Source organism: Pseudonaja textilis, chromosome 16 (genome assembly GCF_049901715.1).
Source record: "Pseudonaja textilis isolate UNSWEBS1 chromosome 16, rPseTex1.2, whole genome shotgun sequence".
Taxonomy (NCBI): Eukaryota; Metazoa; Chordata; class Lepidosauria; order Squamata; family Elapidae; genus Pseudonaja; species Pseudonaja textilis.
This window is the reverse complement of record NC_142005.1, coordinates 7,349,860-7,371,838: the sequence shown is the minus strand read 5'-3', so window position 1 is coordinate 7,371,838 and position 21,979 is coordinate 7,349,860. Positions and strand designations below refer to the sequence as shown.

Sequence of the window (21,979 nt, the reverse complement as noted above, 5' to 3'; positions counted from 1 at the left end):
AGATCTATTAGAGCTCTACGTCTGATTTAACAGAGATAAATTCATGAGGACTAGGATTTTCACCTCCTTGGACATGAGAGGAGCTGGGAAATGCCTCTTAAGGTGTGACTGCACAACTCTGCAGGGTTGTTGTGCAGCTTAGAATATCTAAATTAATACAATCATTCATCATAGTGTCTTCTGAGAGTTAAACCATTACTTTTGGGCTTGCAAGAGATTCCAATGAAATCCCTGCTGTCCCTATTCACCAAATGCTATTTTTTTTAAAAAAAAAACTCTAGGGAGGTCAGGAGGCCTATAGACTCCCTTTGTCACTGGAGGTTCTACCTCCTGAGTGAGCTCTTATGCTAATTTGGCCCCAGTGAGGTGGTTCCAGATGGGTTGCAAGGCCTAAATTCAGAATACAGGGATTTTTTAAAAAAAATTAATATCAAATAATATTAAACTTTTTTTTGTCGCCTATTGCACTGCCCAGTTTTAGAATAACCCAGGAATTACTACAACCTCCCTGCACACATGCAAAAAACACACAAGAGAAGCGCACAGACTCACAGGTTTTGATCCTAGAGAAAAAAAAAAACTGCTCTCCGGTTGCAAAGAAGCGAAACACAAGTTACAGAGGCAGCGACGGACCTTAAATGAAGACATAGAAACTAAGCCTGCAAAAATCAAACTGCCAGCTTGTCTGTTCTTGGCCACTTGCAACCCAAACAAAAGAAATCCACTTTTCGGACAATTCTGTTCCCGGCGTTTTGAAAAAGGGGATCTGACAAGGGGATGGAAAATGGCAATAATTCTCAGGGATTGTTGGGATTTGATGCCGTGATGGCAAACCTATAACACACGAGCCCTGACTAAACTTACCTGTACTGCGCATGTGTGCGCCTCCCAGCTGAGTTTTGGCCCGTTTGAGGCCTTTTTCAGCCTCCCAGAGGCCGAAAAACAGGCCCATTTCATCACTTCCAGTGTTTTTGGAAATACAGGAAGTGACGAATCGAGCCCATTTTTCGGCCTACAAAGGCTGCAGAGGCTTTCCTTGAGCCTCTGGGAGGCTGAAAAATCAGCTAGGAGGCACATGCAGTGCAAGTAAGGTGGCGGTTGGGGGGGAATCACACATGCATGAGCAGGAGGTGTGGGGGACCCTGTACGGAAGGCTTTCTGGTGCGCAATTTTCAGCACAGAAGCCCAAAAAAGTTAGCCACCGCTACCTTAATGGAACCTCCACATTGAGACGCAGTATATCTTACTTCATCAATTCCAGTGGTGTTTCACATCTGGCCAGAATGACTCCCACTCATCAAAATTTCCCTATCAATTAGGAAGGTGTTTTTTTAAAAACTTTTTAAAGCACCAGGATTATTGAATTAGTTTAAACTCAAGAAATTTCCAGTCCCCAAATTCTCCAGGCACCCCAACAACTCAAGACCCTTTTCAAAAAGCCGGCCTTTTCGGGACACGCCTCCCACTCCCCAACAGAACCAAGACAACGTGGTGTTTCCTTTTTTTTTTTTTTTTGTTAAATAAATTTATTCACAAAAAAAGTTTCAATCTCTTCATTTTCTCTCGAGTCATCTACTGCAAATGTACAACAAACCCTTCATTGTGTAGAAAGTTGTTAAAACCAAGCGCGGCACCCCAGTCTCTGATTGTGGGGGTGGGTGGGGTGGGGGGTGTCATAGCACACCTTAGTTTGGCCCTGAGGGTTAGTGGGGCAGACAGGAAAGGAGGGAAGGAGGGAAAGAAAAAGAAAAAAGAAGAACGGATGTGCAGAGGAGGAAAAACGACTGCTCGAGGTTGCGACCCTCCAATTCTCATTTTTTTCCCCCCCACGCACAAAATCCATTTTTTTTTTCTCCCCCATCTAAATCTTAAAACTCTGGGGAATTCGAGACTGGGGGGGAAAAACCCCGCAGAGGCAAGAAATAAAAATAAAACAAAAACATTTTTTTTTTAAAAAAAGAAAAAGCCGAAAGAAACCTGGATTAAAAAGGTAGGAAAACCGAAGTGAAGATCCAGCCTTTGCAGAAACGAACCCCACGCGGTAACCGTTTCTTGGGCTTTATTAATTCTTTCGGCCACCACTGCTTTTTCTCCTCCTTTTCTCTGAGGGTTTAAAAAAGACCCACGGGCCAGTCGCTGAGGCAAGAGCGGCTCGTGGTCGAAAAGGGCTGCGAATGAATACTTCTTCTTCTTTTCTCTCTGTCTCTCTTTTTTTGTTTTACGGTTTCTTCCAGTGCAAGTCATCCAGCTCGTAGAAAAGTACGTAACCTTCGCTGGAGGGGACCTGGTTCTCGTTGATGGGGGACACCCTGCGGAAAGAGGGGAGGGATTGGGGAAGCGGGGAGGAGTTAAGAGAGGTAGTCCTCGATATGACCACAACTGAATCCAAAGTTCCTGTTGTTAAGCGAGACACTTGTTTCTGTTTTTAATTTTTTTTTCTCTTTTTTAAAAATCTATATACTGTATATAAAAGCGAAATATCACTCACGCATCATCACAAAATATCCAGAACCGTAAAGCCTACGAACTTGAAATTGGGCTTCTGGGGCTCACTAAGAAAGGATTTTTCAAAATGACCATCAGAGCATTAGTATTTCCTACAGTATATTATTATTATTAACACGCTCTGATGCTAAGGAGTTCTACTCCCCCTCCCCACCCGAAAAGAAATCTCTTCCAAATGCAAAACACAAGCAGAGGAGAGGAGGTTCAGTTTCAATTTCACAGCACCAAGCAGCTTCAGTACAGAACAGTTGAGCTAAGCCACGCCCAGGCTCCTTGCTGTCTCCTTGCTCACACAGCAAAAACTGTTTCAGTTTCCAAACAGCCCTCAACTCTCTGACACACGGATAGGACGCTAAACAGGTGAATACTGATGGATCCTGGGAGGCAGAGGCGTAATTCCCCACATACACACATTATTTTCCTCCCCAAAAACTAAGGCCGACCACATAGTTTCGTAGCGAAGCATGGGTATCCAGCTAATATTAAACATAAAAATTCAATGTCTATATGAACAGTGTGTTGTCTGAGTATGGTTGTTTATAGCTACTGTAACAATGAACATTTTGCCAAGATTACTACATTTGTTCCAAACGAATGTAAAATAATGAAAATATGACAAGATTCCAAAAAGCAGAGGGAGGTTAAGCGAGAAATTTGTAAAGTGAGTTCTGCCCAATTTTATGAGATTTGACTGCGGGGAGGCTGGGACGGTTATAAGTGTGAAAAACAGTCCTAAAGTCACTGTATTTCGGGGCCTTTGTAACTTTGAACGGTCAGTAAACAAGGGGGTTGCTATGTCTAGGACTAGCTGTCATTTGGATGTATTTCGTTTCTCTGCGCGTCGCTGAAACTTTCCACCGAAGTTTCTAAACTGTTTATGTGCAACGTCTAAATTGCACACGGAGGCTTACCGGGAATCGTTAAACACACGCCAGCCAGACTGATCCTTGCAGAAGGCCGTGTAATGACCGTAGTGGACACTTCCGGAGTGATTGCACAAGGCATACAGGTTATACACGGGGGTGCCTTCGAGAGAGTGAAAACGGCGGGTGATGTAAACGGATACCAAAGAACAGATTTCATGCTACTGATGGGATTGGCTCTGTTTAAAAATACTTTTAAAAATTCTATTCTATTCTATTCCCTATTCTATTCTATTCTATTCTGCATTCTATTCTATTCTATTCTATTCTATTCTATTCTATTCTATTCTATTCTATTCTATTCTATTCTATTCTATTCTATTCTATTCTATTCTATTCTATTCTATTCTATTCCAATTCCATTCCACTCTATACTCTATTTTATTCTCTATTCTATTCCTATTTCTCTCCTATTCTATTCCTCTATTCCCATTCATTCCATTCCAATTCCATTCTATTCGACTCCATTCTACTCTATATTCTATACCAGGGGTGGGCAAACTACGGCCCAGGGGCCACATCTGGCCCGTTGGTCTTTTTAATCCGGCCCGCCGAAGATTGGTACAGAATTAAGGTTTGATGTGAATGACTGATTGATTGCATTCATTTGATTTTGACTTGTAATGACAGGCATTTCGACACCAGGTGGTGGCCCGTCTGTCAAATTTTAAAAGTCAATGAGGCCCCCGAGCCAAAAAGTTTGCCCACCCCTGTTCTATACCCTACTCCATTCCTCCACTCTATTCCTTCTTTGTTCCATTCCATTCCATGCTATTCCTTTCCCATTCCTTCCACTCTATTCTACTCTATACTCTATATTCTCTACTGTACTCTACATCTAAGTCTGTCTAACTCTACTCATTCTTTGTTCTATTCCATTCCACTCCGTTCTAAAAAAAGAAAAAATTAAAGATACCCAGAAAGAACCGTCCCCAAATTCAGGAGCATGACTGACCGGCCTTTTCGCTTGCAAACTCCTTCAGGTTGAGCTGCTGGAGGGGGAAATCTACATAAACGGAGCATTTCTTAATGGAATAGCGGGTGGTGGAAAACCGGTTGAGATCTGAGAAAAGCGAAGGTCAAGGAGCAGGTAACTCACAGAATGTTTGGCATAACGTTGATTTTTTAAATTTTTTTATTTTTTTAGGCAGCCCATTTCACTATTAGGTGACTCTGGAGGAGGGTTTTCAACACGCCACCTTTCTCCCTCTTTATCCCACATTTTCTTCCCCCACAAAATCCCAGCGGGATGGAGAAGCAAATAATGGGAAAGGATACGCAGCACGAGGATACGGGGGAAACGCTGGATGGTCAGCTTCTTGGTGCTTCGGGTCCTTTGCCGGCATTTGTCACATACCTGGGGGGAGAGGAGAGAGAGACAGAGAGGAGAGGGAGGGAGGGAGGGAGAAAGAGAGAGAAAAAGAGAAGAGGGAGAGAGAAAGAGAGACAGACAGAGAGAGAAAGAGAGAGAAAGAGAGAAGGGGGGAGAGACGGAGAGGAGAGGGAGGGAGGGGAGGAAGAGAGAGAACAAGAGAAGAGGGAGAGGGAAAGAGAGATAGACAGAGAGAAAGAGAGAGAGACGGAGACGGAGGGAGAAAGAAAGAGAGAGAAAGAGAGGAGAGAGAGAAAGAGAGACAAACAGAGACATGGAGACAGAGAGGAGAGGGAGGGAGGGAGAGAGAGACAGACAGAGAGAGCGGAGAGGGAGGGAAAAAGATAAAGAGAGGAGAGGGAGAGAGAAAGAGAGACAGAGAGAGAAAGAGAGGAGAGAGAGGGAGAAGAGAGAGAGAGAAAGAGGAGAGGGAGAGAGAGAAAGAGAGACAAACAGAGAGACAGAGAGAGAGGAGAGGGAGGGAAAAAGAAAGATAAAGAGAGGAGAGGGAAAGAGAGAGAGAGAAAAGAGAGAGAGAGAGAGGAGAGGGAGGGAGAAAGAGAAAAAGAGGAGAGGGAGAGAGAGAAAGAGAGACAAACAGAGAGAGAGACAGAGAGAGAGGAGAGGGAGGGAAAAAGAAAGATAAAGAGAGACAGAGAGAAAAAGAGACAGAGAGGAGAGAGCGAGAGAAGAGTGAGTTTGGCTTGGTGTAAATCCTGTAGAAATGGTTACAGGTAGTCCTTGATTTACAACCACAAATGAGCCCCAAATTTGCATGGCTGAGAGAAACAGGCGTTAAGTGAGTTCCACCCCATTTTATGACCTTTGCCATTGCCGTTCTAACTTTGATTGGTCACCAGATCGACCGTTGTCAGGCGAGGGCTGCCGGTAGATTCCTAATCTCCCAGGTTGAAATTTCCTCGGGCACCCAGAGGAGGAGGAGGAGGAGGAGAAGGGGGAGGCAAAGTTTACCGGCGCGTTTTCAGAATCCAGCTCTTCCTCTTTGGTGAAAAGCTTGAAGCAGTCGAGCAGAGACACCTTCCCGCCAGCGAATCCTTTCTGCGTAAAAGGCAAGCAGGACGTTTGGTTAGCGATACCTTTCCACCTCGCCATCTGGGTAGCTAGACAACGTTACCTAGTTTGGCTCATGAAACGCCTGCGAGAAAAACCACCCAGCTCAGAGAGCACCAAGGACCACCCCGCCCCCACCCCCTCCTCATTTCAACCTTGAGCTACAAATATTCTCCTTGATTGGTATCAATTCGAGGAGTTTGAATCCGTACTAGAAGGGGGAAGGGAGAACTGTGGGGTCCTTGGTGCTCTCTGGGCTGGGCGGTTTCCTTGCAGACGTTTCATGACCCAGCTAGAGAACATCCTCCGTGCTCTCGGAGCAGCTCGCTTTCCTATTTATCAAAAGCGTTTCAACTCACCATCAAAAACTGGGCGATAAACGTGGGTTGAGGGGTTGAACCGTTCCCTACAAGAGCTCCCCCTTCTCCTCCTCCCCCAGCACATCCCTACCAACCATCAGACTTTGGGATTGAATAGATCAGCAGGTCAAGAGCATCCCCTGGTTGCTGCTCTGCGTGATCCCGTGGGATCTCACCTTGGGGATAGGCAGGGAGAGGTCGCAGAAAACCTCGAAGGTGATGGACCGATAGCCACAGGCCTGACACTTGAGGCAGCTCTTCAACTGGCCAACGAAGAGGTCTGGCGGGGGAAAGAGAGAGAGAGAGAGAGAGAGAAGGGAGGAGAGAGAAGAAAGGAAAGGAGGTTCTGTTACGACAGAGATCAGTGTGGAACCTTTTAGAGAGATCGAAATGTTTGGCTTGGTTGACCTCGAGCAAAGGGACAGGCAATCCTCGCTTAACAACCGCTAGCTTAGTGACCATTTGAAGTGAGGATGACCTCTCCAGGGCTACTTACGGTCTGGTTCCCAAGTTCTTCTTTCTTTTTTTTTTTGGTATGTTTTATTTGTAGTTTTCCTTTAACAACCAACGTTTTTGTGGACAGTGTAATGACTGGGTTAATATATTTTTTCCACACAATGCTAGCTGTAACAATACAAACTACAGAGTTTTTAATCTTTCAACTTCTAACCCTGATGTGCTCATTATAATTATAATATATTCTTTTATGTTTCAATATTATGCTATTTTCCCAATTTGTACTTATTTCTTTATTTTTCCCGCTTGTTGGGGCTCTGCTATATTCACCTCATTGTCTTTAAACAATAGAATTCTCTATGATTTTTTTTTATCATTTTCTATCATTTGCGGCATCCTGAAGTCACGTGGCTACTATTTTGCAGGGGCTTTTTTGCTGGTTTCTGTCACTGGAGTGAGGGTCTACGCACCTACTATTTTGCTGTCTTCTCTTTCCAAGTAGCGTTTCCACATCTGGTTAGCTTGCTCGTCGTCACTGGAAGGAGAGCAGAAACAAGAAAGAAAATGAGAGGAAGGAAGGAAGGAAGAAAGGAAGGAAAAAGGAGAGAGAGGGAGGAAGGAAGGAGAGATGGCTGGATGGCTGGACGGATGGATAGATGGATGGATGGAAGGAAAAGGGAAGGGAGGGAGGAAGGAAGGAGAGATGGATGGATGGATAGATGGATGGATGGAAGAAAGGAAAAGGGAAGGAAGGAAGGAGAGATGGATGGATGGGTGGATGGATGGATAGATGGATGGAAGGAAGGAAAAGGGAAGGGAGGAAGGAAGGAGAGATAGATGGATGGATGGATGGAAGGAAGGAAAAGGGAAGGGAGGGAGGAAGGAAGGAAGGAAGGAGAGAGAGATGGATGGATGGGTGGATGGATGGATAGATGGATGGAAGGAAGGAAGGAAACAGGAAGGGAGGAAGGAAGGAGAGATAGATGGATGGATGGGTGGATGGAAGGAAGGAAAAGGGAAGGGAGGGAGGAAGGAAGGAGAGATGGATGGATGGAAGGAAGGACAGAAAAAGGGGAGGGAGGAAGGAAGGAAGGGTGATTGAGGGCCAAAATGGAGTTATTTTGTGTCATCAATGTACCCACACTTTCTGAATCAAAAAAAAACCCTAGCAAGTCGTTGTTTTGATGTTCAGGTTTTGAAGACAAGAAAACAAAAACGATTCATTTATTTAAAAAAAAACCCTAATTGTTTATTTTAGGACAAGTTTAAAAAATAGACAACGTTACAAAAGCTCACTACAGCTCACTAAAAAAATAGAAGAAATAAAACTTGGTGATGAAGTCAATAGGCCATTATCAACTGTATATTTTCTATATAAATATAGAAAAAGACAAGCAAATACAAAGAAAAAATATATGCCAAAAGTATAAAAACTAAGTAAAAAACGGGTTTTCTAAAAAAATAATAATCCGATGTAGTAACAAGGCAAAGGAAAAAGATACCGTACTATATTAAAAAACAAACAAACCAGCATTTACCAATATATCGAACGGTAAAGCCCATATCTGAAAAGTCCACATTACAGAAGGGAGGAAAAAATTCTCTACTATTGTAAAAAGTCAGGAAATCTGTACCGAGGGGAAGGAAGAAGAGCGCAGCGACGAGCAGCAACCGATAAATTAAAACTGTTTCTCCCATCGAGGGCGCAATTCAACACCCCGTTCCTGGCCCTGGCTCACCTCAACATTTCGGATTCCTCTAGTACCGAGGGCCACTTGGTATCGGAGAGAATGCAGGGGCTTTTACGGCCCTTCCGGTTAATCTCCACGTGGAGTCGGTCCATGAGGAACTTTAAAAACTCCTGAGCGTCTTGCTGGCTAGAAAGAAAAGAGAGGGGGGGAAAAAAGTCACACAGGCTGGCATATTTTCCAAGATGTGAGATAATATAACTCTGGATCAAAGAATTCGATCATAAATACTTTTGAAAGAAATTCGGATATTTCATAGATTCTGGGAGTTGAAGTCTATCCCTCTTAAAGCCTGCTGGCTGGGGAATTCTGGGAGTTGGAGTCCACCCATATTAAAGCCTGCTGGCTGGGGAATTCTGGGAGTTGGAGTCCACCCATATTAAAGCCTGCTGGCTGGGGGATTCTGGGAGTTGTAGTCCACCCATATTAAAGCCTGCTGGCTGGGGGATTCTGGGAGTTGAAGTCCACCCATATTAAAGCCTGCTGGCTGGGGGATTCTGGGAGTTGAAGTCCACCCATATTAAAGCCTGCTGGATGGGGAATTCTGGAAGTTGAATTCCAACCACATTAAAGCACACTAGCTGGGGAATTCTGGGCTTGAAACCCATTCCTCTTTAAAACATGCTGGCTGGGGAATTCTGGGAGTCGAAGTCCAGAAACCTGAAACCTTTCTGACTGGGGAATTCTGGGACTTGAAGTTCCCCCCCTTCTGAAAATGGCTAAGGTTGGGAAAACCCTGTACCGCAGGTTTGCACAAGATTGCAACTTTTTGCCACCAGTGAGCATTAGGAGGAATAGGTTGGCCGCTGCAAGCTTAGGAGACAGGGCACGCCTCACCTGTATCCTGTAAAAGATGGGACGTATTTCTGAAAGACGGACTTGAAGCGGCTGGGGTTGGCGGCCTCGGTGGTATCGGGGTGCCACAACGTGGCGATGACATCTGCCAAGGCTGGAGAGAAGGGGACACGCCCACTGGTCAGTTTCCCCGCCTTCTCCTTCCAACTGTCAGCAGCTTTGCCCAAAAGCCCACAGCGTGGCCTCTTCTATTTTTATACCTAATTCACTAGGTCAATAAGTTAATAGACTAAGCCTGCACTTCTGTACATCCTGCTGAGGATTAATTCCTAAATCGTATTGAACTGAGAGGGACTATACTCTCTCTCTCTCTCTCTCTCTCTCTCTTTCTCTTTCCCCCTTCCTCTCTCTCCTCTCTTCCTCTTCCTCTCTCTCTTCCTCTCTCCCCTACCTCTCTCCCCTACGTCTCTTCTCCCTCTCTTCCTCTCTCTTCCTCTCTCTTCTTCTTCCTATCTCTCTCTTCCTCTCCCACCCCCCTCTGTTATTGTGGCCACGTCATGCAGGGGAATTCACTGGAGAAAGCAATTATTCCTGAAAATATTCTGTATCAGACAACATGACGCTCCCGCCTGCCAAGAGTTTAACTGATGCCTGAGATATTCTGGGCTTTTCCTTTAGTTGTGGGCTTCCAACAGAATGACAGCCATCAGTGAACTAGGCAGCAGAGCAACGTAATAAATAAAATAAAATGAAAATATTCCCTACTCTAGTTGCCTCCAGAAGTTGTGAATGCTCGAGCGTTGGAAGTTTTTAAAAAGATGTTGGATAACTGTTTGTCTGAAGTGATGTAGGGTTTTCTACCTAGGCAGGGGGTTGGACTGGCAGACCTCCAAGGTCCCTTCCAACTTCTATTCTATTCTATTCTATTCTATTCTATTCTATTCTATTTCTATTCTATTCTATTCTATCTCTATTCTATTCTATTCTATTCTATTCTATTCTATTCTATTATTTCTATCTCTATTCTATTCTGTTTTCTATTCTATTTTACATTCCAATATCTATTCTATTCTGTTTTCTATTCTATTCTATTCTATTCTCTATCCTATCCTATCCTATCCTATCCTATCCTATCCTATCCTATTCCACTCTATTCTATTCTATTCTATTCTATTCTATTCTATTCTATTCTATTCTATTCTATTCTATTCATTCTTATTCTATTCTATTCTATTCTACATTCCAATATCTATTCTATTCTACATTCCAATATCTATTCTATTCTGTTTTCTATTCTATTTTACATTCCAATATCTATTCTATTCTATTCTATTCTATTCTATTCTATTCTATTCTATTCTATTCTATTCTATTCTATTCTATTCTATTCTCTACTAACTGAAGCATGGCCTCAGCAACCCTCTTCGATTTGCCAGCCGAGGCTAAAAACAGCCCACAGGTGACCGAGGGAGAGGATTGCCCTGGCATTAAGGCCTCTAATTACACCCCTTAAGACGGGAGCGCTTATATAATCGGAGCCTGCAAGAGGCAGGGTTAAGCTTCTCCGGAGAGCGGCAGAGCTCCCTGCTTGCAATCTGGTGAGGTAACCCTTCCTGTATTGACGAGGCGGAGACCGAGGGCAGGAGGGGAACCTGGCGCCACGCCCTTTGTCTTGTACCTTCGGTCAATTCCTGCTGGACCCGGAGCGTACAAGGTTGTTCCTGCCGAAATTCCCGACGGAGAAGGTAGTCTCGTAAGGGCTTGGTGCTGCTCAGGCATTGTAACACCGCGTTCATGAAGCACTGAGGAGAGGGGACAAAAAAGGCAAGGCGAGGAGGCCCCTTCGTTGCGGTTCAAAAGATCGTTTTTTACGTCGGGGCAATAGTGGTGGTGGGGGAAACCAACCCAACGCAGGCTCTCTTCGGCTTGAATCGGTGCTACGAAGCATCGCCCTTTCCGCCTCTGGCATCTTGGGGAGGAGGAAGGACCCAAGTCCCGAGTGTCCAAATGCCCCACCCAAGATGGGGCAATTAGTTAGGGAGTTATTGTCAACTCATAAAATATTTCTTGGGTCTTTTTAGAAAGGGAGGAGGGGGGAGCAGTGCAGCAGCTTGCAAACCGAAAGCGCATTCCATAAATGTTTTCAAAGATAGTAACTAGGTGACTGGAATTTCTGCGGTGCAAATATCTAACTGGAGAGCATGATGGATGACTCTGCTATGGAGGTGTCCCATTCGAGAATATGAATTATGATATACCCAGGGGGTGGGGGGGAAAACCAGGGGGGGAAAACCAGGGTCAAGGGTGACAATGAAAGATGTGTCTCAGAGTCGGCTACACCCAGGCAGTGCCGGACATGTTAACTCCCAATAAATCCTTTGGAAGTTTTGGAAGTTTGCCTCGAGACTCCTGATTTAAATGGGGGTTACTGCCAGAAGAGCAATAGCCCTTAAGACTTATATATCACTTCACAGTGCTTCACAGCCCTCCCTAAGCAGTTTGCAGAGTCAGCCTCTTGCCTCCCCCACCAACAATCTGGCTCCTCATTTTACCCACCTCGGGAGGATGGAAGGCCGAGTCAACCGTGAGCCTGGTGGGATTTGAACTGCCAAATTGTAGGCCGCTAGCTTGCAGCACTGCACTCTTAACCACTGCCTGGCAGCTGTGTCATTTCATCTTTTTAAGGCTGTAAGCCACACCAAATTACTCTGCTGTAAGATCGGTGGCCCATAAAATTTTATAAACAAACAAACAAATAAATGTATTTACCCAACTTCCACCTTCATCCATATTAGGATGTCCCACCAAAGCAAAATCTAACCAGTCCCCAGATATTTAAGAAGTCTTTGCAGGGCAAAAGGAGGAGGGGGGGGGAGAGAAAGAGAGGAGGGAAGGAGACACCCCTGACAATTTCTCGCTTACTGTGTTGCCAAGGTTGCGTAGTCCTACGTGCCCGGAGCTTAGCAGGAGCGTGTGATGTGTCTAAAGGAAACAGAAACAAAGGGATGATGAATAGATGACAGCTTCGTTGTGACAGCTTGTTTCGCGTCCCGCTAGGATGGGGGGACTAGATTTCTATTTAGGAGTCGATAAATAGAGCGGTCCAAGACGGGTGAATGTAGCTGCCTTAAGCCAGATGGTTTGAAGATGCCCTACATCACACTCTGGGTTGCGCACCGTTGCCACCCCCGTTATTTATTCCTTGCTGAAGCTGCCTCAAACAAAACAGAATAGCAGAACAGCGAGAGTTGGAAAGGGCCTTAGAGATGTTCTAGTCCAACCCTCTGCATAAGCAGGAAACCCTTTTCAGATAAATTGTTCTTCGGTCTCTTTTTGGAAAACCTCCAGAGATGAGGGAAGGAGAGGGAGGATAGTAGAGTAAGAAGAGTTGAAAAGGGACCTTTGAGGTCTTCTAGTCCAACCCCACCCCCCACTCATGCAGGAAACCCCTCTGCCCATTTCAGACAAATGGCTGTCCAATCTCTTCTTCAAAACCTCTAGCGATGGAGAAGGAAGGAAGGAAGGAAGGAAGGAAGGAAGGATAGTAGAACAACAGAGCCCCAGCGTTGGAAGGGGCCTTTGAGGTCATCTAGTCCAACCCCTGCTCAAGTAGGAGACGCTATACTATTCTGTAGAAATTATTCTCCAATCTTAAAAACCTCCAGCAATGAAGCACTGACAATGTTACCTAGTTGGGTAATGAGACATCTCAGACAGCACCAAGAACCCCACAGTCCTTTTCTTCCTCCTCCTCTCCACAAACCCTTCTCTCCCTTCTAGAACTGATGATGTTCCCTAGTTGGGTCACGAGACGTCTGCCAGAAAACCACCCAGCTCAGACAGCCCCGCGGAGGCCTCCTTTCAACCCTGAGCTACCCATATTCTTTTCTGAGGATATTCCGAGAGTTACCTTGTTGGCCATCAGGAGAAGACCCATCATTGCCGTATGGACGACCGACTCACGGATGTCTGTCCCTCGGCTGTTAAGCTTGCACTTGCCCTTGGTGCAGAGGGTACGGTGTAATTTCTGAGGCAGTTCCACCAAGGTGGCCCCCTGGACCTCTGGCATAGCTCCGGTCGGGTTCCTGACCGTGTGCCGCCACGGCCTTTCGGTAGGGCGATTTCTCCAACTGGAGAAGCCGGCCAAGGGTGCTGTGCCTGGCCCCGTTCAGCGCTGAGTGGGAAAGGGGCCGCTGAGCCTTCCCACCTGCCTCTATAAGCCATCAGCTCATGAGCCAATCCCCTTCCTCCCAGCTATTCTTGGCTATCCTGGAGGCTCACCGCGATGGGATTAATTAGCAGAGAAGGGTCCTTTAGGGACCTGGGTGTAGAGTGAGTCGAGAGAATAACAATGCAGAGGGAAGACTATATGGCACCCCACTTCTTTGCTCCAGTTCAGCCTCTTCGTTTGCAAATAGCTGTTCAGAGGTGGCAAAACCGAACTGGCTTCGACTTTCTTGCTCTCAGAGGGAGAGAGAAGATTCTGTTGCAATCCTGCTTTCCCTGATTAAGACGAAGGAATCAAATCCCCGGTTCCATTCTGGTTCCTCCAACTTCGTTTCTCTTAGTTAAAGAGGGAATTAGGATCACATCCTCTTTCACTACTGGTCAGGAGAGAATCCGACTCCAACTTCTTGACGGAGCCAGAAAAATAAAATAAATAAAATAAAATAAAATAAAAATTGAAATGAAGTGAAGTGAAGTGGTGTGGAGTGGAGTGGAGTGGAGTGGGGTGGGGTGGGGTGGGGTGGGGTGGAGTGGAGTGGAGTGAAGTGAAGTGAAATGAAGTGAAGTGAAGTAAAGTAAAGTAAAGTAAAATAATATAAATTGAAATGAAATGAAGTAAAATAAAATAAAATAACATAAATTGAAATGAAATAAAATGAAACTAAAATAAAATAATAAACTAAACTAAACTAAACTAAACTAAACTAAAATCATCCTCAAAGGGCAGGAAGGTGAGGGCAACGAGGATCGCATTTCTGGGAGAGCCACCTCAATCCACCTTCATCCTAAAATGAATCTGAAAGGACCACAGCTGGCTGCCCAATTTTTTGGACAGGGTGTGTGTGTGTGTGTGTGTGTGTGTGTGTGTGTGTGTGTGTCAAAGGAAGGTTTCGTGTCTCTGCGGGCAATTGCCCCAAAGGGGGAGACGGTTGCTCAGGTGGTCCTCGACTTACAACCGTTCATTTAGTGACCATTTCGGATGAGGAAGGCCCTCAAAAAAAAAAAAAAAAAAAAAGAGGGAGTCAGACTTACAACCCGGGGGGAATTAATTAACGGGTTACACCTTTTGCCGGCACACGACTCGCAAATGAGCTGTGGGAGGAATCGCTTGGGGAGCAAAGTTTTTTCCAGCGGGGATTAGTGGCTCTGCACAACACAGTAAAAATAGGGAGACCGTCTCCTATCAGAAGCGCCCCCGGGGAGGGTAAACGCACAACAACAGATGCACAACAAATTAAACGGGAGGCATTTGAGAATGATGGAGCCTGTATTTAAAAAGGAAGATTTTTTTGGGGGGGGGGGAAGAGATTTGTGATACTTTTTGCGTGCTGTGCCACACGTGTTTCTATGGAAACGATGCGCTTTTTCTTAGATTATTAGCAGCAGTATCTTCCCTTCTTACCCTCCCCAAATTGGCCTTGCACTTATAAAAAAATCAGGGGTGGCTGGGAAGAATAAAAATGGAGTGATTCCATCATCAGAATTTGGATCATCTATCTACTCATGCAACTACGGGGTAACCTATGACTATGATTAAGTGCTGTGCCTGATTACTCTTGACTTTTGACGAATGTCTCTTTTCTTTTATGTACACTGAGAGCATTTGCACCAAAGACAAATTCCTTGTGTGTCCAATCACACTTGGCCAATAAAGAATTCTGTCCCCTTCCATTCTGTTTCATATTCTATTCTATTCTATTCTATTCTATTCTATTCTATTCTATTCTATTCTATTCTATTCTATTCTATTCTCCTCTATTCTACTCTACTATTCTATTCTATATCTTATTCTTCTATTCTATTCTATTCTATTCTATATTCTATATTCTATGTTCTATATTCTATTCTATTCTATTCTATTCTATTCTATTCTATTCTATTCTATTCTATTCAGTAGGACACCTAGGATGGAAAAAGAGACATAAGTAAAAAAGAAAAGAAAGAATGAAGATTAGAAACGCATGCGCAACGCGGTTGCTTCCCACAGCCAGGTATTCTTCACAAATGCTCCCCATTTGCGTTGGGTTGAAATGAGGGGTCTTTGATGCTGAGCATGGCAGTTTTCTTGCAGATGTTTCATGACCCAACTAGGTAACATCATCAGTGCTAAAAGGGAGTGGGGTTTGGGAGGAGGAGGAGGAAGAGGAAGAGGAGGAGGAGGAGGAGGAGGAGGAGGAGGAGGAGGAGGAGAACTGTGATACTCTCTGAGCTTGGCAGTTTTCTTGCAGACATTTCATATCCCAACTAGGTAACAACATCAAGGGATGAGCCAACCTTGAGCCAGTGAGACCCAAATTGGCAGCCAGCAGAAGCAACCTGCAATACTGCATTCTAACCAGAAGGAAGGGAGGGAGGGAGGGAGGGAGGGAGGGAGGGAGGGAGGAAGGAAGGAAGGAAGGAAGGAAGGAAGGAAGGAAGGAAGGAAGGAAGGAAGGGACAATAGCAATAGCAACTGCTTTACAGCCCTCTCTAAGCAGTTTACAGAATCAGCCTCTTTCCCCCAACAATCCGGGTCCTCATTTTACCGGCCTCGGAAGGACGGAAGGCTGAGTCAACCTTGAGACAGTGAGACCCGAACTGCCAAACAGCTGATAGCCGGCAGAAGCAGCCTGCAATACTGCCCTCTAACCACCAGGCGCCACCCTGGCTATTATGCTCCATAGCCCCTTACCGTCGCTGCTTTGTCTTCCAGCCTGCTCAGAACCGGGGTCTTGCTTGGAGGCGGGTTCGCGGTCATCAGGATATCTTGGGGACGGGCGTACTCCGTGGCCTGCGGGTCTATGTTGCAAGTCCTCAGGTAGCCCTCCGTGCGGACGGAGAGGAGTGGGGTCGCCGGTCTGCCGTCGAGGCCGGACGTCACGTTGACCCTGCGGAGCGACGAGCTCCTCTTCAGCGCCAGGGCGCCCAGGCCCAGCTTGTGACCGCAAGACGGGCTGCGGTCTTGGAGGGTCAGCCGGTTCAGCACCGTGCTCAGCTGCTCTTCGCCGCGGCTGCCGGGGTGGCTCAAGTCCCCGATGCTGATGGACTTGGAACGCAGCAGGTTGCTTTGCCGGCACTCCGAATCCGGACCGCCCAGGAGAACCCCGGGAGGCATGGTGAACGAGGTGCTGCCGGAGACCTGCGGGCAGCCTTGTGGGCAGCTGGGCACCCGGAGCCCGTGGTCCGCTTTGAGGGGGCCCCGGCGGGAGGGCGTGCCGCGGGGCATCTCGCTCCGCTTGGAGGCCCTGCCTCGCTCCAGCTCCATTTTCTTGCTTCTCTCTTCCATGTTGCCTGGCCTGGGGGGCAGAGGGCGGAGCTTGGACGTGACGTTGGTGGTGGCGTGGAGGGCGGAGAGCCCATTGGAGAGGGTGGAAGAGGAGGAGCAGCAGGCACGGTGCTCTTGGCTGGGGGGCCGGCACCCGCCGTTGAGAAGCTTGTGTGTGGCTTTCGGCTGGGAGGTTATGACGGCTTGTTCTCGCGCCCGGCTCATGCGGTGTTCCGAAGCTTGGGGCATGGTGGAGAGAAGGATGTGAAGAGCCCTGAAGTGAAAGGGAGAGAAAGGAAAGGGCAAAGGGTAAGCCATGAGCCCCAAAAAATCCCCCGTGGCAGGGTTCCAAGCAAGGGTGGGAGTCAAATCTTTTAACAACCGGTTCTGTGGGCGTGGCTTAGGTGGTGGGCGTGGCTCGGCGGTCATGGGACTGGGTGGACATGGCTTGGTGGTCATGTGACCGGCTGGGCGTGGCCAACTCAACATCACTCACATCGAGGCACCTATTTCCTCGCCTGGCCTCTCGTGACTGTTGGGGAGGCTGCAACAGTCGTGTGAAAAAATGTCGTAAGTCACTTTTTTCAGGGTCATTGTAACTTTGAATGGTCCCTCCACACAAGCAAAGTACCAGCAAAGGAGGGGGAAAAAAACTCCAGAGACGTTCCTGAGACAGGAAGTCTAGTCCTGCCAAGAATGTAATAAGGGTTAATGGAGAGGCAGTTTCTGTAAGCAACCCCAGAATGTTTCCTTCCTGCCTTCCTTACGGGATTAGCCCAGTAATTTCTTCTAACAACCGGTTCTCCCAACTACTTAGAATGTTAACAACCGGTTCTAGCGAATAGGTGCGAACCTGTAGAATCCTACCCCCGGGCCCTGCACTTACCTGGCGTCCAAAACAGGCTGCTTGGAGATTCCTGGGAGGGGCAGGGTGAGAGGGGCAGAGCCAGCCAGGGTTGGGATTTATTGGTTCGCCGAACCAGTCATTAAACATGATAAAATTAGCTACTGGTTCGCCCGGACCAGTAGCAGCCCACCTCTGCATAAAGCTATCTTGGAAGACAGGTAGTTTGGCCTGGAATCGAGAAAACACGGGATGGTGTGCGAGAATGCCTTCCCGGCAGCTAAAAAGATACACACCTCTCGCAAGCGGAGCGTCCCTCAACTCTGCTGGCCCCTCCTCGTTCACACCTCACAGAGGTGGCCGACTGCACCGGGGTTCCCCTTGGCTGTGGCCCTGCAAAAGAGAACGGGAAGTGGGGCTCACACGGGGGCTTTCGGTTCCCGGGACAACACCGAGAGGCAACCGAGACACGGAGAAACGACGACGCGGAGGAGATGGCTACGAAAAGAGACGTGGGTTTTTAAACCGATGGGAAGCACGGAGGCTGTTAGGAATCAGTCTGGCTCCACCTTAACTCACGGGGGCGTTAAGAGAGAGAAAGGAAAGCATGGTTAGGTTTGGCAAATTTCGTTCCTCGAGGCTATACCAACAAAGCAGGATCCCACACAAACCTGTTCCTGACGTAGCCTCTTTCACCTGTCTCCCAAGGGGGAAACAAAAAAGTTATAGCTTAAAGGTAGTTCTAGCTACTATAACAACAGTAAAGGCTTCTCACAAAGACACTTCCGCCGAGACCGACAGGGCGAGCCACTTGTATATAAACAGGGAGCGACCCCATTCCTTCCTAGCACTGATGATGTTACCTAGCTGGGTGATGAAACGTCTGCAAGAAAACCACCAACCTCAGAGAGCACCAAGGATCCCACAATTGTGGTTGGCGTTGTCCTCTTCCTCCTCTCCCTCCCTTCGATAATATTGCAATTTCTCTAAGCCTTGGTATTGTTGGAAGGCTACCGATACCCCTTGACTTACGAGCACAATTGAGCCCAAAATTTCTTTGGCTAAGCGAGACAGCTGTTAAGTGAGTTTTGCCCCATTTTACGACCGTACTTGCCACATGAATTACGTAACTGTGTTAAGTTAGTCGCTTGGTTGCTAACTGAATCAGGCTCCCCCCCCCCCCCACTGACTTTGCCATCGTAAAAGGGGGTTGCGTGACCCTCCAGGATGCTGCAACCATCATCAATACGAGTCACTTGCCAAGCGTCTGAATTTTTATCACGTGACCATGGAGGATGCTGCAGCAGTCGTAAGTGTGAAAAACGGTCACAAAAGTTACTTTTTTTCCAGTGCCGTTGTAACTTCAAATGGTTCATTAAGTGAACTGTTCTAAGTTGAGAACCATCTGTACTTTACTCTGGCAGTTTTCTTGCCTAGCCAACTGAAAAACGTCTACAACGATCCACTGAGATGATGACTCAATTCCTATGAATTTCAATTTCAGGCTAAGCCCAGTTGAAGCTGGATGCAACACTTACAGCTGGTAGGTGCTTTGGATATTTTAATGTCAAAAGGAGCACCCAAGTAATTAAAGAACAAGTCAAGCAAAAGGGCACCATTTTATAATTTTATTGTGGGCAAGAAATGTTTGTTTCATTGTCAGTGCAGTATTTACACTGCACGTGTAAATTAACTGACGTTAAAAAAAAAAATCCTAACAATCCTTCCAGAATTATTTCAAAATCTGCTCACTGCATTTTATAAAATCAAGCAATCTCCCTTCTGAGCAAATGAGCGAAATGGTTAATCCAAAATTCGGGTTAAGTCAAATACATTTTTAGTCCACGAGTAGAAGTGGACAGCAACATGTTCTTCAAAGAACGTAGGCAGCTCTCTCCAGAAATAAATGCTATTTTTAGCTCCAGTGCCAATAAACTGTCATTAGATCTATCCTTTAGGATGGCTGTGCTCATCCTTAAAAAGAGTTATTTTGCAATAGCCACCATGGAGGCACCCTGGTCAGGAAACAGCAATCAATATTGTGACAAATTATGACAATTAACAGACCTTCTTGCCCGAAAAATATACTGGACAGAGCCAGGAAGGAAAATGAGGATAAGAAGAGGAATCAATTTCCCACCTGAATCCAACTCTGTAAGTAATCACAGATCTGAATCTAAGTGAACAGATCTAACTGGGAACTCCCTCAAAGAACAATGGATCAGTCCAGTAAACAGATCAAACAATGCTTACTAAGTCTTATTAGCGAGCAGCTAATCACCAAGAGCCGAGGAACATCGCAGTAAGATGCGGCAGCACATAGATTAGGTAGGTGGACGGACGGGCAGAGTAATAGATTTTAAAAAAACTTTCAACTTTACATGCTCTTGCTGAAGTTCTACGGTAAGTATAGGAAGGACGGAGGACACTTTCCTAGTGTCTGTAACGTACATGGAACTACTGTAATCAACATAGCTGGGAACAATAGCAGTTCTTGGCATCTAAAAAGGGTCAAATCAAGGGGAGGATTATTGGGGTCTTAGAGGGAGAGAGAGAAGGAGAGAGGAAAGTTAGTTGGATAGATAGATAGATAGATAGATAGATAGATAGATAGATAGATAGATAGATAGATAGATATAGTGTATAGATAGATAGATAGATAGATAGATAGATAGATAGATAGATAGATAGATAGATAGATAGATAGATAGATAGATAGATAGATGATAGTGTAGATAGATAGATAGATAGATAGATGGTAGTGTAGATAGATAGATAGATAGATAGATATAGTGTAGAGATAGATAGATAGATAGATAGATATAGTGTAGAGATAGATAGATAGATAGATAGATAGATAGATAGATAGATAGATAGACAGACAGATAGATGATAGTGTAGATAGATAGATAGATAGATAGATAGATAGTGTAGATAGATAGATGATAGTGTAGATAGATAGACAGATGATAGTGTAGATAGATAGATAGATTGATAGCTGATAGTGTAAATAGATATAGATAGATCATAGTGTAGATAGATAGATAGATAGATAGATAGATAGATAGATAGATAGATAGATAGATAGATAGATAGATAGGAAGGAAGGAAGGAAGGAAGGAAGGAAGGAAGGCATCTTATTTGTGTAGCCAAAAACCATTATTATTACCCTTTCCCTTTATCCCTTATACATCCCAGGGCTCCCCAGCCTTTTATCCCTATATATTATGCCTCCTCCCAGAAAATTTAACCACCGTTTAAGCGGGGTGGGTCTTGTGTCTATGCTTCTATTTTTTAAAAGCCCGAGATGGGAGGCAGTACGGTACAGAAATGCAAAATGCAACACCAGCATAATCTCCACCTCTCCCACCTTCTTGCTTTGAAAAGCCCGGTGCTAAGAGGCAACTTAAGCCGCCTCCAACGGGACATTTTTAATCATTCTTTTAAAAAAGTCTCCTACACCCCTTGTCCATTTATTTTTATTTATTCCCCCCACGCCCCCGGCCATTAATTTATCCAAGTCCTTGGTACCAACTAGCTCACCGAAGTCTGCAACTGGCACCCTCCAGAAGCCACTATACGGGCAGGGGGATGATGGGAATCGGAGTCCTACAAATCTATAAACTATCCTTTATTGGGGGGGGGGGGAAGAACGGGGAACCCCGTATGTGGAGTTCATTTAGACTGTCCCCCATACCCCCCCCCACCGCCTTGTGCCTTTCCCCTTTTCTCACCCGTCCTTCCCCCAACCTGGCGCCCCCGGGCTTCTTCGCGATGGAGACTACCCTTCCCATCACTCCGGCACCCAGACGGGCCGAAACCCTGCAGCAGCGATGGGCTTTGTAGTCCTCCGCCTTTGACAGACTGGGGAAGATCTCGGGGGTCCCCCTAGACTCGGGGCCAGCGCCTCCTGAGATGGCGGGGGACCCCTCCCCATCTTCTACTGGGGCAAAGGGGGTCCACCCCAGGAATAGGGGCGCCCACCCCCTCAAGGACCCCTCCCCTGCGGCCGAGACTTACCGCCTCTCCCCCGCCGCCTGCAGGTTACATAATAATGACCCCCTCGCTCTACACGCCCCTTACCCCCATGTGTCACCGAGGTAATGTATAGGCGGCGCCCCCCCGCCTCCCACAGGCCTCTCCGCATCCCCCCAGCGAAGGGGCACCTCGGCTATAACGGCGCTTTCGGGAACCCCCCGGTCGGTGGGCCGCTCGCCTCGACCCCCTCAGCGGCCCCGACGCCCCCTCGGCTCTCCCCTCGCCCCCCAAAATCCAACCCCGCAGCCGCGAAGGCCGTCAAGCGTGCGGGCCTCACCGCCGGCGCGACGCCATGGCAACGACTCCTGCCGCTCCGGTCGCCATCTTTGTTCCTCCTCGCCCTCCCGCGCCGCGTCGCGCGTTGCCCGGAGCGCGGCCGGCTTCGGCGAGGACTTCT

General features: G+C 46.5%; 1 protein-coding gene and 1 long non-coding RNA gene across 2 annotated transcripts in view; one reads left to right on the top strand and one right to left on the bottom strand.

Annotated features, from left to right (window-relative positions):
• The window catches only part of LOC148124570 (uncharacterized), a 153,143-nt gene that overhangs the window by 32,909 nt on the left and 98,255 nt on the right, over positions 1–21,979 (top strand). The window lies entirely within an intron of this gene.
• On the bottom strand, positions 1,495–21,930 carry USP21 (ubiquitin specific peptidase 21). The gene is made up of 14 exons (XM_026716431.2): positions 21,860–21,930; positions 17,841–17,937; positions 16,128–16,974; positions 12,152–12,211; positions 10,908–11,031; positions 9,272–9,383; positions 8,426–8,563; positions 7,157–7,221; positions 6,407–6,510; positions 5,773–5,859; positions 4,707–4,785; positions 4,384–4,491; positions 3,417–3,531; positions 1,495–2,309 (listed from the first exon to the last, which is right to left on the bottom strand). The coding sequence occupies exons 3-14, from the start codon at positions 16,947–16,949 to the stop codon at positions 2,219–2,221; spliced, it is 1,905 nt and encodes a 634-aa protein (XP_026572216.1). The 5' UTR covers positions 16,950–16,974; positions 17,841–17,937; positions 21,860–21,930; the 3' UTR covers positions 1,495–2,218.